This window comes from Cucurbita pepo, chromosome LG08 (assembly GCF_002806865.2).
Source record: "Cucurbita pepo subsp. pepo cultivar mu-cu-16 chromosome LG08, ASM280686v2, whole genome shotgun sequence".
Classification (NCBI taxonomy): domain Eukaryota; kingdom Viridiplantae; phylum Streptophyta; class Magnoliopsida; order Cucurbitales; family Cucurbitaceae; genus Cucurbita; species Cucurbita pepo.
The window spans coordinates 7,470,445-7,487,191 of NC_036645.1; the positions used below are offsets into that span (position 1 = coordinate 7,470,445).

General features: G+C 36.4%; 3 protein-coding genes across 7 annotated transcripts; all 3 read right to left on the minus strand.

The window, feature by feature from the left end:
- Positions 1-1,340: 1,340 nt before the first annotated feature.
- On the minus strand, positions 1,341-4,308 carry LOC111800367. Its single transcript, XM_023684020.1, has 2 exons — positions 4,004-4,308; positions 1,341-1,971 (listed from the first exon to the last, which is right to left on the minus strand). The coding sequence occupies exons 1-2, from the start codon at positions 4,213-4,215 to the stop codon at positions 1,641-1,643; spliced, it is 543 nt and encodes a 180-aa protein (XP_023539788.1). The 5' UTR covers positions 4,216-4,308; the 3' UTR covers positions 1,341-1,640.
- On the minus strand, positions 4,226-9,630 carry LOC111800365 (pentatricopeptide repeat-containing protein At1g63080, mitochondrial-like). Of its 4 annotated transcripts, none has more exons than XM_023684018.1 (4): positions 9,558-9,630; positions 6,446-8,889; positions 5,783-5,885; positions 4,226-4,305 (listed from the first exon to the last, which is right to left on the minus strand). In XM_023684018.1, the coding sequence occupies exon 2, from the start codon at positions 8,843-8,845 to the stop codon at positions 6,698-6,700; it is 2,148 nt and encodes a 715-aa protein (XP_023539786.1). In that variant the 5' UTR covers positions 8,846-8,889; positions 9,558-9,630; the 3' UTR covers positions 4,226-4,305; positions 5,783-5,885; positions 6,446-6,697. The 4 variants fall into 4 exon arrangements, with proteins under 4 accessions (XP_023539786.1, XP_023539787.1, XP_023539784.1 ...); XM_023684019.1 differs by lacking the exon at positions 4,226-4,305 and adding an exon at positions 5,506-5,616; XM_023684016.1 differs by lacking the exon at positions 4,226-4,305 and having other exon boundaries at positions 5,506-5,885.
- Positions 9,631-10,923: 1,293 nt separating this feature from the next.
- On the minus strand, positions 10,924-16,101 carry LOC111800288. Of its 2 annotated transcripts, XM_023683907.1 has the most exons (12): positions 15,531-16,101; positions 14,982-15,214; positions 14,753-14,880; positions 14,563-14,671; positions 14,417-14,456; positions 13,520-13,609; positions 13,294-13,393; positions 13,034-13,173; positions 12,624-12,726; positions 11,785-12,479; positions 11,567-11,668; positions 11,279-11,371 (listed from the first exon to the last, which is right to left on the minus strand). In XM_023683907.1, exons 2-11 carry the CDS (start codon positions 15,121-15,123, stop codon positions 11,605-11,607), a joined length of 1,611 nt encoding a protein of 536 aa, XP_023539675.1. In that variant the 5' UTR covers positions 15,124-15,214; positions 15,531-16,101; the 3' UTR covers positions 11,279-11,371; positions 11,567-11,604. The 2 variants fall into 2 exon arrangements, with proteins under 2 accessions (XP_023539673.1, XP_023539675.1); XM_023683905.1 differs by lacking the exon at positions 11,567-11,668 and having other exon boundaries at positions 10,924-11,371; positions 15,531-16,098.
- Between the last annotated feature and the right edge of the window lie 646 nt (positions 16,102-16,747).

Below are 16,747 nucleotides of genomic sequence, written 5' to 3' on the forward strand. Positions count from 1 at the left end.
GAGATTTTAATTATTAATGTAACATCAGTGGATTAGTATATCTTAAGCATTTAAAATACTAGGACGACTATTGGTAGAAGGGATGACCAATGGTGATTGTCAGAGTGGTCGTCAATGATGGTGGTTGGCGTTGTTATCAATGGTGGTTGCTAGAGATGGTCGATGATGGTTGGTATGCAGAAAATAATCGTTATCGGGGTTGGGCGGTGGACAATAGAGATGATCATTGGTGGTCGGTGCATAGTGGTCATATGAGATAGTCATAGACAATAGCGGAGATAGTATAAGGGTGTTTAGGTCATTTTTTATATATCCTTTGAAACACGATGTCAATATCTTATTTAGTCAAATATATGAAATTGAATGGTAAAACTATGAGGTGTGTTTATGACATTTTTATTGACATTTCTATATATTTATGAATTCAATATTAACCTCTAATAGGATATGAATTTTCATTATCGTATAAAAATCGACCAAATATAACAAAAATATTAATAAGATATCACTAATGTAAATCTAATTCTATTAATAAGTTTATTAGTTCATAATTTTTTATAATTTATAATTTTTTTATAAATATTCATCGACATACATATCTATAAGATTAAGGTTTCATTGTCAGTCAAATCAACTCCGTTTCCTCATAAACGTGCAAAACGACCAAATCAAACTTTTTGGAAAAAGAAAAAAAACCCACAAAAAAAACAGTGACATATTTGATCAATCAAAGTGGAGAGCCACTTCTTTGTTTTACCCATTGACATTTCTTCACAAATACCCAATTCTTTGTATGTGAAATATATTTTAATTATTATCAAAGAATTTATCAATATGAAAAAAAAGAGTGAAAATTTGAAATACAACTATACGCAGATTTTCAAATTGGTTACATCATGCATTTCTTATTGAATGGAAGAAATGTTAGCGTATACTTTCAAAACGTTCCGGTTAGGTTTTATATTTCATTTTGGTCCCTGTACTTTTAAAATATTAATTTTAGATCATGATAATTGAAATCATATAACAAATTTATAATTAATTTAGTAAGAGAACTATCACGATAAAATTAAGAAAAAATTGAAATATACAGGACCAAAGTATAAAAAACATAGACCAAAGCCCGAATTACTCGGACCAAAGTAGTATTTAAACCAAATATCCTTTAATTATTAATGTAGTCCTAAGCATTTCCATGATTTCTTTATAACTTATTTTATTTTTTAAATTCTAACCATTGCATGGAAAATAATGTTTGGTACATTAAACTAGTTTATGGATTAAATGGTACACTATCATTATCATATACAAAATATAAACTGGGTCAATGGCCCTCACCATGAACGTAAAAGATTCTTCCTATTAAGTTCATGCATTAGAAAAGTAAAGCTTTTTACAACTAAAACCTTGGTTGGTTTTTCAAAACCAACCATTTTGCACCACTCAAAAGTCAGATTCCACACATAATCAACCAATATGTCAATATCTATGAGCACATATTGGATAACAATGCTTATAGACTGGAAAGACATTTATTCAACTGATTATCAATTCTACATCCACCACGATAAAGATGATATACTGTCCTTGTTGTATCTAACATCTGTAAAAAAACGGACGATCGGGTTCATTCTGGGTAATCAGACATCCCTGGCCAATCCAGATAGGTCAACGTGACCGGAGTCAGGCTCGTTTTGTCTCATCGATGGGGAGGAAGAAGGCTCTCTGTTGAATAGGGGTGGATCTCTGAAAGAACCAAAGAAACCATTCCTAATCTCTTCAGCTGCATCAAAGAACCCTTTCATGCTACCAAAGAGGCTGTGTTCAATGGCTTCAATATCGCTACGAAGACCAGGGAAATTAAATGGTTGATATTCTGATGATCCTGACGAGAATGACCTATTATTAACCACCTCATTCGTTACATCCTCTTCTGTAAATTCCCTATTGGACTGTATCACTTCGACTGGCCTGTAAAGAAACAAAGCAACTATGACTTAGTCATATGACTCGTATAGTTGATAGGAAGCTCTTCAGCTCACTTTAATTGAACTAAAAGGGGAGAACAGTTGGAGCAGGGAAGCAACCTAGAGGCCTAAAGTAACTAACCAGAAGCAAGTAATTTTAAAAAAAGGAAGATGAGTAACTAGCGGATACGAGTTCCTGATGGTTTTGATAGATTGGAGGGGGATGGAAGAGCTCTTTAATTCCTTACATGTGTTCTTTTATAAATGAATTTTCCACTTTGGGTTCTATCAAATGATATACGTACATACTATCAAAACATGGTAACACCAAAACCGAAGTCATCGTGTGTTAAGAATTTAGCATAGCACATTAAAGAAGCAAAAGCACCTGGTTCAATCCGTTAAATGAAAAGAGTTTCCTCACTCCTAGCTCCAATATCATATCATGTGATCCTCTTACAACATATCAAGTGTAAGGCCTTCTGGCGGTTTTTGCCACGGTAGATGGCTGCTCAAATTCGATGTAAGCAAGGGATTACTATATTTTCCAACTTGATCTTCCATACAATTAAAGCAGCATCAATGTAGGTTAAAAAATTTATCATTTTCAAGTCTGCAACCGACCATCTACAACATTAACGAGTTCCAATAGCTTCCGTCTGGCAGGCTCAGAAAAAAATATTCCCAGACACTGCCCTTCAAGTTCCTAATCACCATCCATCTAAGGGCTAATCAATATTTTCCAATATATGATGCATGGATTCTATTAACTGAGGCTCAAGGCACTACCCAATGAGTTCCAATCATGTCATAGTCATTCAACCATCAAACACCGAGCCAACACAAGTGCAATCCAGGAAATGCATTCCTCGGTCATCTTCATAATTTTCCATCCAAGAAACATATTTTCCTAAACCTGCCTTTCTATATCACAACGCAAATGAGATTTTAAAGAGAAGGAGCTCTTATATATTAAATAACCTCAGCTACATTCTTTCACTTCGCTTAAGGAACGATAAAAAAGCACAGTTCAACCCTCTTATTTCATATGCCCCTTCACCACTCTCATTCTCATCTTCCAAAACACATTCTCAGTTTCTACTCGATTTTTGTCTCTTCTTTCATTTATCTGTTCCTTCCTCTCATTCTTATTTTTCCAAATTATGAAAACCCATAAACTTTAAGAAAGAGAACGTTAAACACATTATTCATTTGCTAGGTCCCTTCATGGGAGGACACTGTAAAATTTTCATATGATGTGATTTAAGAATATAAACCACCAGAGAGGCTTTTACAATTATTAGGATGAAATGTTGAATGGGTGTGGGAATTTTGATTCTTTCCGGTCCCTTGCAAGCATCTACATTTTCTATGTGATGAATTATCAAAATGTGGAAGAAAATTCGACAGAAGGAACCCGAAATGAAAGTGAGAGTGTGTGAAATAACCAAGAAGAAAAAATCAATATTCTTATATCTTGGTCATTTAGGCTAAAAAAGCATAGTGAACAAAATTATGGGGTAACCGGTAAGTCATGATTCTTCAACCTTCAATACAAATAACCAAAGAAAAATCATCTCACATGTCAAACAGTAAGCCTAGCACCTACCAATTTCAATGTCCATCCCTCTAAGATTCCATTAAAACAACCAATCACGGCAACAAAATCAGAAAATAAACCCCCCAAATGGCTCCGTAGTTTCAACGCATCAAACAGAGTTCACTCAACAAGTCGTAGGAATCAGCCTTAGCCTAGCACATTATACTTCAAAATTTAGAACTACGATATATCCCTAAACAATAAAGAAGAAATCAAACTTAGGAACAGCCATGTGGATCACACCAATTTGATTCCAAATAAAGAAACGAAAACTACGTTTAACAATTTCTCTTTGCCAACAACAAATAGAACGAACCAATTTCTTTTCTTCACACTTCCGTAGAAAACTAAGTTCTTAATTCGAAAGACAATAATAGTTAGGTTAAAATAAATTATCACAGGACAACAGAAATCAGAGGAACACGGATGCACATACCTTCCGATGCAGTCTCTGAGAATCTCCTCGGTTCTCTCGCACTTCCTGACGAATTTCCCGGGCTCGACCTCCTCCGTCTTGCACTGCGACTTCACCACTTTTCTAGTCGAACATCGATCGCCGGAAGACCAAGTGCTGGGATTATTAGACGTAACACCGTCGCCGGCGGGTGAATCCAATTCGCCAGACGCGCCTCTCCATACCCCACCCATTTTCGAAGCTCCAAGTCTCTATCTCTCCGAGATTCTTGAGCACCACGGATTGAGAAGAAATGAGTTTAATTCGATTCGTGATCACCACGGCTTGAGAAGATGGGAGATAAAAGTTTAATTAGGCTAAATATAATAAATAAATTTTTTAAATTTTGCTTAAAAATAAAAATAAAAAAACCAACAATAATATTTTTAATTTTTTTAAAAAAATTTAAAATTACATTTATTTTTAGTTTTGAATAAAAAAAATATTTTATTTAAAAAAAAAAAAAAAAAAAAAAAAAAAAAAAANAAACAAAACAAAATGCTCCAGTACCATATTTTAAAAATACTCATCGCTTAATATTACTTTTTATAAGTTTACATGTATTTTTGAATAATGGAGGACAGTTTAAAAAAATTAAAAAAAAATCAATAAATTTTTAAAATTTAAATATCAAGATTTATTTTTTTAATTATTTTTAAAATTTAAGAATTAAAAATATTTTTAATTAATTTAGCCTTGCTATTTTTCTCCTAATTATAAAATTTTAATTAATAGTTTTTACCATATCCTTTCACCTTCATAAAATGAGACAAATAAAGGTCTCCTCTCACTCACACATAGATCACTACTCAATCGAGCAACCATGACTCTAGTAGCAACAGACCACGACAGTGACTATATAAAATGACAATTTTGTTCTCTCTAAAATTTTACTTATAACTTAGTGAAAGATATCATTGCAAGGAATCTCGCACAAAAGTTTAGTGGTTGAACAATATGCTCTCAAAAGTCGACCCTAAAGAGTTCGGGATCAGATAAGATTCATAAAAGTCCGAAAATCGAACTTCTCCGCGTAACTCTTGACCATCCTAATTGGGGTAGCAACTGTTTGATAGAAGGAAACAGTGTAAAAGCATCAACTTCAAGCTTTTTATAAGAAACAAACGAGTATATTAGGCATAAGGCACAGAAAGACAGCCGAAGGCAATGGGGAACAGGAAACCCCCTTCCGAAAGCCTACAAAAAAAGCTTTCCAGTTCAAAAGGATCAGCTGTAATTACAGTTGAATACGCTATGCTTCGTGCACTACCAAAGCGGACAATATGAATTAGTACAAAAAGAACAAGGGGAGGTCTATGTGAGATCCCAAGTCAGGTGGAGAGGGGAATGAAGCATTCCTAAAAAGAGTATAGAAACCTCTCCCTAGCAGACACGTTTTAAAACCGTGAGATTGATAGTGACACGTCACAGACCAAAACGAACAATATTTGCTAGTGGTGGTATTTGGTTGTTCGATTTCTTTCGAGCCACAAACACCCTAACATAGCCCAAGCCTCCGTAGTCCACAACATTTTTCCTCTTATGAATTCAATCATTCACCAGGCTTGTCTACAGGTCAATGAATGTATTTCTATCTGCCAACTTCCCAATCAAATTTGTTATAACACATAATTATAAACAGTACGAAAATTGGACGGTATTCCCAGAACTTGCAACATCCATCTATATAAGTTCGACTCTATTACTTTAGCTATGACAAAGGCGTAAAATGTCTACGACATCCTTAACTTGGAAAGTTACCTCTGGCTCCCTTCAATGCGCATCCTAGCAGGTAGATGAAACTCCTACGTCGCGTGATCGTATTACTTTAACTTGCACGATAGCTTCTTTCCCTCCATGGCCCCTGAAGCATAGAATTCTGGAGTTAATATCAGAGAGAAAACTGTGACATTGATATGACATTTAAGCCATTGTATGTATTTTAAGCTAACATGCTTTTTTATGACTTCCACTTATCGATCCCGGTCCGGAAAAGTGACCAACCAGGACCCTATTGATGAATGAAAGAAAGGGTTTATGAGCCCTAGCCCTGTAAGCCCACACCTGTGTAGAGTAGATCGTTCAACACCTGCGGCACAAACCCATTTTTGACCTATTGGTTCTAGTATCATAGGCGACTGAACGGCCGCCCCCTAATTACTAGACCAACCCGCGATAATAATTCCATAAACACCTAGCGAAGATATGGCAAACAAATAAAGTTCTTCTAGAAATCCCAGGTTCACCAGGGGAAATGCATAAAAGGGTGCAATTTTCGCGGATCTCGTCCCGCGAACTTGGGAGAAAATGTACCATTAGCTTATATGCTAACTTATCAGCTACCCAAACCCAGTTTCACTTACATTTATCAGCCACACTCGCAAAGATATTACTCCAAAAAAAATAAGAAGAAATCAAACTCACCTTTTAATTCAAAACTGTTCTTTCTGTTTCTGCTTATGGAGAGAGGATCGGGCTGTATCCATTTGCTCATTTGACATTGCTCATTTATAAGGGGGGATAAGTGTTGAGGAGAAAACTTGAGAAATGTCTTTACAGTCAAACAATCAAAGAGGCCAGCATTAATGACACGTGTGAACCATAAATCGATCAAATGGCACCCTAGGTCTTCGATCGTCGATGGATCAAATGGCATTCTCCTGTGAAAGTCGGTTCTCATGTATTCCCTAGGCCCTCAACAAGTATGCTGCTTACATTATCCTCAATGACAGAATTCTCATTAACTAGAGAGCCAATCAGCAATCCATGAGTCGTAGCATCCGGTACCCACCCCTTTTCCAACATCGAGTCCAACAATTTACATGCTTCATATTTTCTGTCCTCTTTCCATAGCCCATTGATAAGCAAGTTGTAAGTAGCAGTATTTACAAGGTCAGTATGTGCAATCAGTTTATCAATTGTAGTCAAAATCATATGTAGCTGAGAATGGTCAGCTATACATAACAATAAATCATGAAGTCTTTCTGAATCAGGTAGAAGACCCTCATTGACCATACGGTTGAAAAGCGTTATAGAATCCTTTACTCGATTCATGGCACAAAAACTATGTATGAAAATGCAGTATGTCTCCAAATTAAGGCTGTAGCCCAACACGAGCATCTGTGATAAGACTAGTAAGGCAATCTCTGCCTTGTTAGATTTAGACAACTCGTACACGATAGAAGCATACGTCACGGTTTTACAAGAAGTACCAGCATAACATGCCAATTGTAGCAGCACTAAAGCTTCATCGATATGTCCTAAATCACATATCCCTTTGATCAATGTATCAAATAAAGAAGGATGAAGAGGGTATCTGTTTTTAGACATGTAGCAAAAGACTTCTGCAGCCTCAAGAGTCCTTTTGGCTTGGCAAAGGCTTTCGATAAGCTCGGAGTAACATCCAGCATGAAGAACCCAACATCTAGCATGTACCTCGTCCATTAACTGTAATGCAGCCTCGTACCTCCTGGATTTACAATTTCCAATTATAAGAGCTGCATATGTGTCTTTGTTAGGCACAAATGACAACACAATCATTTTACCAAGGAATTCAAAAGCTTTTCCAATTCTTGCATTGTTGCACAACCATCCAATAACTATGTTCCAAGATTTACAATCATCAATACTCATTTTCGACATTTGTCCTAAGACACGATTTGCTATTAAGATATTTCCAACATTGCAGCAACCTTCAAGCAACGCGTTGTGAGGAGAAGTGAACAAAAAACATCTATCTTTCACGAACTTTATAGCCTCATCGGTTTTCCCAAGCTCAAAAAAAACTTTTATAATACTTACATATACATTGTCTTCAGGCATCAAACCACTTTCAACCATCTCTTCGAGCAGAAATAATGCCTCATCTAATAATCGATTTTTGCACAAACTTTGTATTAGAGTACTATAAATCAAGGTATCTGGTATAATATTGGAAGCTTTCATCATTCTAAACAACCAGCTTCCAACATCTATTCTGTCTACACTACAAAATAAAGATACTGCACATGTATAAAAGCTCAAATCGAGTTCGCACCCAATTTTGTATAATATACCCAAAGCTAAAACAGCTTCATCCACTAGATTTCGTGTAATTAAACCATTTAAGAGAACCTCAAAGGTTTTACTGTTAGGAATGCATCCTTTCTTGCTCATTCTCCTAAACTGGTTCATGGCTGTCTTGATTTGTTCAGCATGAAACAATGCAGCTAACAGAAAATTTAATGTGTCAACATTTGGTACAATGCTAGCTTTCACCATCTCTTTGTAAACAAATAAAACTTCTTCAATATCTCTGTTCTCCTCAACGAAAACAGCCAATACAACGTTAAATGTCTCTATCGAAGGCTTTAAACCAACCAAGTTTACATGAGGAAGTACCCGAAGTGCTTCTCTGGTTCTACCATGTCTAACAAAGGCATTAACTAAAGTGACAATAACTTCTTCAACACCCAGACACCCATCCTTCACGAGATCTTGACATGTCCTATCCATTTCCTCAACGTTCCCATCCAAACCCTGCTTGAGAATCGTCACATAATATGTTTGGACCGTATGGGAAAATCCCTTCTGGATAGCCAAACATTTGAAGATTTCTACCTCTGAGTTCAAGTTATTTTCATTATCCAAACCTTTGACTGAGTTGTTCAAGACAAACTTATTGCTCAAGGATTGTGTACTTTCTTCTAACCTTGGATTACTCTGATTGTTTTCCAGGAAAGAATCAACATAATTACCACTAAGAATTGGAGATAAGCATGAATTTCGTTTAACCCCTTTGAGAAATTTCTTCATAAGAGTCGACGGCATGAGCCTTGCAGCCATTCAAGATTATCACTAATTGAAAAGAGATTACCATTGAGTAACTCCTGAAAAGGAGTGAGGGAAATGTTAATTAAAAGCAATCAAATAGATAGCTAATTAGTTGGTGCACCAAACAGAGATAGCAGGGTCAACATTTCTTCCTATTCAGATCACAATACTAAGCTCCACCATCTATACTTCTTTTAACAGAAGAACACTCTTTATTCATAAATTCAAAGTATCGACAAGTTAACAATAAAGCAACATTTAATCCTACAAATCAAATAGTTCATTCAACTCCCAACACCAAACATTGAGCAATATATGAAATTACTAAACATCCAAGAAAAATCAGTCATGCCCATATATCAAAAATTGCAAAACAGTTCATAAAGTATATGATTTCCTTGCACTTCGACAGCTAACTATCAAGTATAAGAAATCAAATCGTAAGAAACAGAGAAAAATATAAACTGAAAGTAATGAAACAAATCCAAAACACTTGCCCCACTTAGGTTATTTTGGCTGAAATCTGGAATGGATAAAATCCATCGATTTTAGACACCAAAAACGGCAGGAGAAATTTTGCTTTGCAGAAAAAAAGAATCTACATTCTTCCGAAATGATGAATAGGCGTAATTGGGTGACTGAATAAACGTGAAGCTCATAATTTCGATAAACAGAAGCAGAATCAAATTGGAGTTGGGCGATGAACTGAAAAAGAAATGCTTACTCAAGAATGCTCGAGGCGGAGGTGAAGCATAGGGTAAAAGGGAAGGAAACATGGATGAAGATGACAAAAGATGAGGAATGTGTTAACTTATAAAAATAAATAAATATTTTGTTAAATGAGATCCAAAAAAATAAGAATTTATTACATATAATTTTAGTTTTAATAAATATTTTCAATTTTTTTAATCAATTCATTAATTTTTACAACCGAAACTCAATTTTAATTTTTGAAATTTATTTTATAGTGTTTCAATTTTACATCTAATAAAACTTTGATTTTTTGATATTTTAAATTTTTTTTTATAGAATTACTGTGTAATAAATTAAAATTTTAGTATTTATTTGAATAAATACTAAAATTTAACTGAAGAATAACAATGAAATAATTTTATGATGTAGATGGATTAGTTCAGGTTCGGAATATTTTTAGATAAATTCAAAATTTCGAATTAGTTGAGTTGATGATCTGAGCAACCTGAATAGAGTTCACAATCCAATCCAACTCACCTAATCCAACCCAACCCAATCCTATAGTTTCAGGTTGAGTTGGTTACCCAATCCAACCCAACCCAACTCAATCCTATAGTTTCAGGTTGAGTTAGTTACCCAATCAACCCAACCCAACTCAACCCTATAGTTTCAGGTTGAGTTAGTTACCCAATCCAACCCAACCCAACTCAACCTTGTAATTTCAGGTTGAGTAAGTGAAACGAGTTGGTTACTCAATCCAACCCAACCCAACCCAACTCAACCCTATAGTTTCAGGTTGAGTAGGTGAAACGAACAACAAATAGAGTTCACAACCCAACCCATCACCCAAGCCAACTCACCCAATCCAACCCAACCCAACTCAACCCTATAATTTCAGGTTGAGTAGGTGAAACGAGTTGGTTACCCAATCCAACCCAACCCAACTCAACCCTATAGTTTCAGGTTGAGTTGGTGAAACGAACAACCAAATAGAGTTCACAACCCAACCCAGCTCAACCCTATAATTTTAGGTTGAGTTGGTGAAACGAACAACCAAATAAAGTTCACAACCCAACCCAACCTATCTCAATCCTATACTTTCGGTTCGAGTTGAGATGAGTTTAGTTATTGGGTTGTTCATTTTTTTAATTATTTTAAAAAAATATTATTTATCTACAATACATATTACATTAATAACTAAAATTACATATTACGAACATCAATTACAAGTATAAAATATTCTTAATCCTCATAATAATCATAAAAATAGGATAGAATAAGATTGAATTCTAACCCTATTTCCAAATTAGTCGAATCCACGAAAAATTTGAATATAATATTGAAACGTTTGCACATTAATGTATTCCAAAAGGGATTATGAGCTAAAATCACATAAATAAAGAAAGCTAAAGCAAATAAGTATAGAATTAACAAAAAGAAACCAAAAAAATTCAGCCAAATTGAGATTTATTACTATTTTTACAGGTATAGTAACAAGTTAAAGTTTCTGCTTCACCTTCATCTGAATTTCAACTTCTTCCCTTCTTCAGCCGTATCGGACTGCCCGGAAAACACCAGAACCGGTTCTTTCTATTCCTTACGTACCTCTCCGCTGAATCTCCGTTGATTTCGTCCATGCCATGACGCTCACTGGTTGGTTGCTTATCAGGATTATGCGAATTTTGATCCGAATGTGCGTTTTCTATCGTTCCATGTTCTATGAAACTCGACGTCGTGTGGTTAACTTCAGCAGGTCCAAGAGGTAAACATTTATGTTCTGGAGATGCTGGAACTATTTTGTTGTGGTTCACGTCCTTGGATAAAGAATTTGATGATCCTAAGCGCCTGCAATACAATTGATTATGCAAATTCAGACAAATTTCAATTCTACGCCCCCCTCGAGACACCCGTAAAATGGACAATCAGAGTAGTTTTCGGCGCACGCTCGACTAATCTCATGGAACAATGATTTGAATTCGAGAAAAAAGTTATCAGTAGTTGGTAACGAAGTTTGAACTTATAATCCATGTCTAGATTTACCCTTCGCCTTGGATCACGGGACGTTTCTTTTGCAATACTTAAAACGGTCCTTCACCTCGACCATAGAACTCCGCCTTTCGGGTCAACCCGGTGGCTTGAGGGCTACAAAATTCATCATTGGCTAAACAATCATAATGGCCATAATGGCCATGAAAGAACCAAGATGCTTCAAGAACAAACTCAGAGAATAATGTCAAGAAACCAGTCAGAGCTATTACCTTGAACTATGGTTAGAGCTGGTTCGAGGGGGTTCGTCAGAAGCTCTCTCGGCCGTTTGTTTCCTTGACAAGCTAGCGAAAAGCTCGACTTTCGGATGAACATTTCGATCTTCAGAAGTACTCGAGTTCTTTTCGGTATCCTTCTCTATATCTGGAGGCTTTTCATCACTCAAGCAAGAACCAGCCTTTGCTTCACCATTGAATCTACCTTTCCTCATCATATTAATAACCTCATCTAAAGTTTGCAGAGCCTTTTCTACCTCTGGACTGATTATAGAGATTCTTTGATCCTTAAAATTACAGTTTTCTGCAACAGTTCTTCCTAAAATGACAGTTTTATTGCTCTCTTCCTCTTCAATCTCCCCAAACGTTTCTTTCTCATTAGCTTCCATGACAGTTTTGGCGAGCTCGACGTTAACCTTCTGATCTTCCATCAAGTTCTCCGGTTGCTCTTCCGTCGAGCTCTCCTGCAGCTCTTCCGTCGAGCTCTCCTGCAGCTCTTCCGTCGAGTTCTCCGGCTGCTCTTCTGGAAAAGGATGGATTCCAGTTTTATCAGTTGGAGAACCGAGCTGTTTTTCTCCGAACGCCTTATCTTGTTGATTTTTCCGGTAGAGAGCTTCGTTTATATGTATGTACAGTGGGTCTTTCAAGGCCTTCATAAAATCTTCATCAGATTTGAACATTGAAGCCACTACCTGCAAATAGTGTTGACAATTGGAATTTTAAGACAAAAGTGGAAGACTTGGTAACTAGAAGCATCGACGACAATAATATAGTTTTGAGGAACACGGCCCGACTATTTTGGGTTCGAATCATATATCGGTAGAATAATGTATTACCTTTTGATAGAGTCGGAAACCACTGCCGATGAGTTGCCTCGAGATGAAGTTTATAAGTGACGGAGGAATGAAATCCAGCTTCATATCCATGTTTGCTATTGTCCTGCGAGATTTTTCACTGTTCAAGTTCTAAACGATATCAACGGGGTAACGAAAAAAGATCTCTTCCAGGATCGGATTGTGAAGACGAAGATCAAACAAGGACGATATGTATTTGAGATAGAATTTAAATGTTTTAACTTATCAATACAATAGTCCTTGCTGTTAATAAAGATTAAAAAGTAATCGTCTATGTCGATATCGTACCAGTCCTTATCAACCAACCGCACATCAATTTCCGATATGTTTATGTTTAACTTGGATTAGTAAATTATCGTCGTAAATAAAAAAGAAAGAAAGAAACCCCTCACCGGAAGTAGCTCCTGTTATCTGTCACCTTCTGTATAGCAAAGCCTCCCACGACATCAATCCTAACTACATCTTCTGCATCCGGGATAGCGTGCCTCGTGAATCCATGAGTAGTTATATCAATGCTGTCCAAATCAGATATCTGTAACGAAAAAAAAAAAAGGTTTAGATGTCGATCCAGAAATCGACCAAATGGAAACAGGGAGCGATCAACTTCCAAGTAGTGCACACTGATCTCCCATGATCTTATTCAACCAATTACCGAGTTTAGAAGTACGATGATAAGGTCATCCTGTAAGTACTCGAAAAGAAAGTAGTGCACGATGATCTCCCTGGTTGACAGCGGCCATGAAACCTTAACCCTTGCTTTCAAAAGAATTAAAAAGTTCAGTATTTCAAAACAGATGTGACAGGATGAAGATAGCTGGTGCGTTTGTGTGCGTGTGCGCGTGCACGTATATAAGTGCTGGCTGTATAGCTAGACAAACCTTACTAGCGCGATCTGTTCACCGATCCGGACTTTTTGAAGACATTTGCTGGTGAGAATTTTGAAAGACGGCACAGTAAATTGAGGCCACCTGAGGGAGAACAGTGGAAAGAAGAAACCAGTGACTAATACTCCTACAAACGTCATTTAATCCATTCATTGTTAGAGTTGATCCAGAACTCATATTACTCAGCACTTCCGCTATGGCTGGTGCCATGTAAATTTCACCATTTACTACCGCTATGATACAAATGAGACTTTTTTTTAACAGCTCAAGCCCAAGCCCACCGCTACCAGATATTGTCCTCTTTGGACTTCTCCTTTTCGAGCTTCCCCTCAAGGTTTTTAAAACGTGTCCACTAGGGAGAGGTTCCCACACCCTTATAAAGAATGTTTTGTTCTCCTCCCCAACCGATGTGAGATCTCACAATCCACCCCCTTTCGTGACCCAACATCCTCACTGGCAATTCATTTCCTTCTCCAATCGATATGGGACCTCCCAATCCAGCCTCTTCAAGGCTCAGCGTCCTTGCTAGCACACTGCCTCGTGTCCACCCCTCTTCGGAGTTCAACCTCCTCGCTAGCACATCGCCCGGTGTCTGTGTTTTCCCTTTCCGGGTTTTTAAAACGCATCTGCTAGGGAGAGGTTTCCACACCCTTAGAATGTTTCGTTCTCCTCCCCAACCGACGTGGGATCTCAGATTCTTTCAAATAAGAAACACCGTCTCAATCACCCGGAAGCCCATACAAAAAATCAAAACCAAATAGGCAAACCTTTCGTGTGTGTGTGCGCGAACTAAAACATGCTTGCAATCAAAGATGGACCATATTTATGTTAGGCATGGACAAGTAGACATATTTCCCAAAATATGCACAAAAGATCAGAGATGACACTCACCATCTTTTGTAAAGTTCAGATTCCCACGAAGTGCACAAGCCTGCAAACAAGCAAGTTCAAGTTGTGTGCAAGATCATCAATCACATTGAGCTTTTAACAGATTAAACTTTTCAGGGTAAAGTCAAATGTTCGTCGGTAACGCTTACAAATATCAACCGGGCCATCTACAAAGCCTTCAACGAGTAATGTATGAAATGGAGTGCCCTTCGGTCCTTCACGATACATAACCCGAAATTCTTCATCATCGTGCTTCATCTGAAATATTGAAAAGAATATAATCGACTTCATAGACACTTAGAATGAATATCAGATAGACGAAATTCTAGTATAACGTACTTTCCACTCATGATGTTCCATCTCAGAAGCTCTGCTACTATCATTACCATTACCGGAAGCACTCCTCAACATGTCAAGAAAATTCGATACCTCCGCAGTTCTTTTACGTAACACGTTTTCGTTACATCCTTCAACACATAAACGAAAGATCAGAACCTCCAAAATGGATGGCTTAACCAACATGATGGGAAGATATATAAATATCCGGACACATCAGTTCATCACCGACCTTCGGTTTCGTGTTTCGAATGCAAACGACGAAGTTGATTCGACACAAGGGCCTCAACAGACTCCTTGGTTGTCAGATCAGGAGATCTGAGTGTTTTATCTAGCCTCTCCCTGTACTGTGTGATTCTTTTCCTTTTCTCCATCTTGCATTTGAATCAAAAAAACGACTCGTCTTCGATCAGAAAGCACCACGACAAGGATTCTGCAGATTATCCTTGTCTTCTGAATCACCTCCTTAATTTCAAGAAATTGAAACAGAGCGAGGAAAATGCAGCATCAGTAGGCATCTAACCACATGTTTACTAAAACCTCAACGCCTAACTCAAACTTCATTGATGTAAATACATTAAACAAAGCATTTGAACTTGAATTCAAATTTGTAGCAGAAGAACAAAAGGGTTTAAGGAAACTATTAAAAGGGTTTCAAAGATCTACAGAAGTTTCAGAGTTGGGATAATGCTATGAAAATCCAAGAACAGTAAACGCAATATATGTACTATTAGTCATCCAAATCATTGGTTGAAAGCTAAATCAAAAGGAGAGGAAGTACCCAAAATACTGCACTATTGAAGCTATTTGAAGATTAACCAGTCGACATATAAAGAATCTGAACCCCTCCAGAAAGAGACCAGATAAAATTCCCCGACAGTAACGCAAATCTCAATGGAATTTCATACAAATCACATCGATGATCGTTGAGGAGACAAAGCCAGCTGATACGAGCAAATCCAGACACAAGGGTCGGCGTTACTTTTTCCCAACTCCAAAGCGAAATCACAGGTTTCAAGAAGTAATCGAATCCAGCAAAAAAAGGGTACAAATACAGAGAAAAAGCGAAGAAGGGGTAGTTTGAAACATTGAATACGGTAAGTTAACTCGACCCTCATGGCAAGAAGTGGTGAAAGTTCATCAGAGCGGCCATAATCGAGGTGGGGTTGAAGAGAAACAGAGTAAATTGATGAACAGTGAGTTGTTTGGAGCAAATCAACCAAATGGGTCCTCGAGAAAAATGGTTTTGCAAAAGGGAAAGTAAGCCAAAAGAGGGGAGAAAAAAGCAGTCGGTGATTTGGAGCGGAGCCGTGGGTTTGTAAAATTTGTAAGATTCGAAAGAAACGTCATTGAGTTGGATGAATGAATGATGGTCACGTTTTGTTCATACACTGAAACTAAATCGATTCTGAACAGTCCAATCTTCTAACTATAAATTTTATTTTTTCTTTTCTAAATCCAACGGCATGAAACCATGAACTGCATAACTCCAAATTTTAAAAACTTAATAGATCTAAAATTTAAATTTAAACTTGGCATGTCAGTAAATAATCATTGGATATAGGTTTTGATATATAGATGGCAATTTATCTCTTAAAAGCTATCCAACAACATCTTCATCGGATAAATTTTCAAAATTTTAAATTATTAATATACATGTTTATTAACATTATTTTGCTGTTAATTATATATAATTTTACTCTATTTATGGATGTTTAATTGAGTTTTTTGTTTGAAAATCAAATCAATTGAAATAAACAAAATAAATTTTAACATAAATTTATTTTCATTATTAAATTAATTAATAATTAATATTATTTGTTTAATTTCATTTTTTTTTTTTTTTAACAAACTCAGTAAGTTTTATAAAATTTTCCCTTTTTATCTATTTTTTATATATCTTTCAAAATTTTATTATTATTATTTTGGAGGAGAGATTCAAATTTCTAATAATGCAAAGCATTTAAACAAATTTAAATTTCGAATGATCTTAACCTT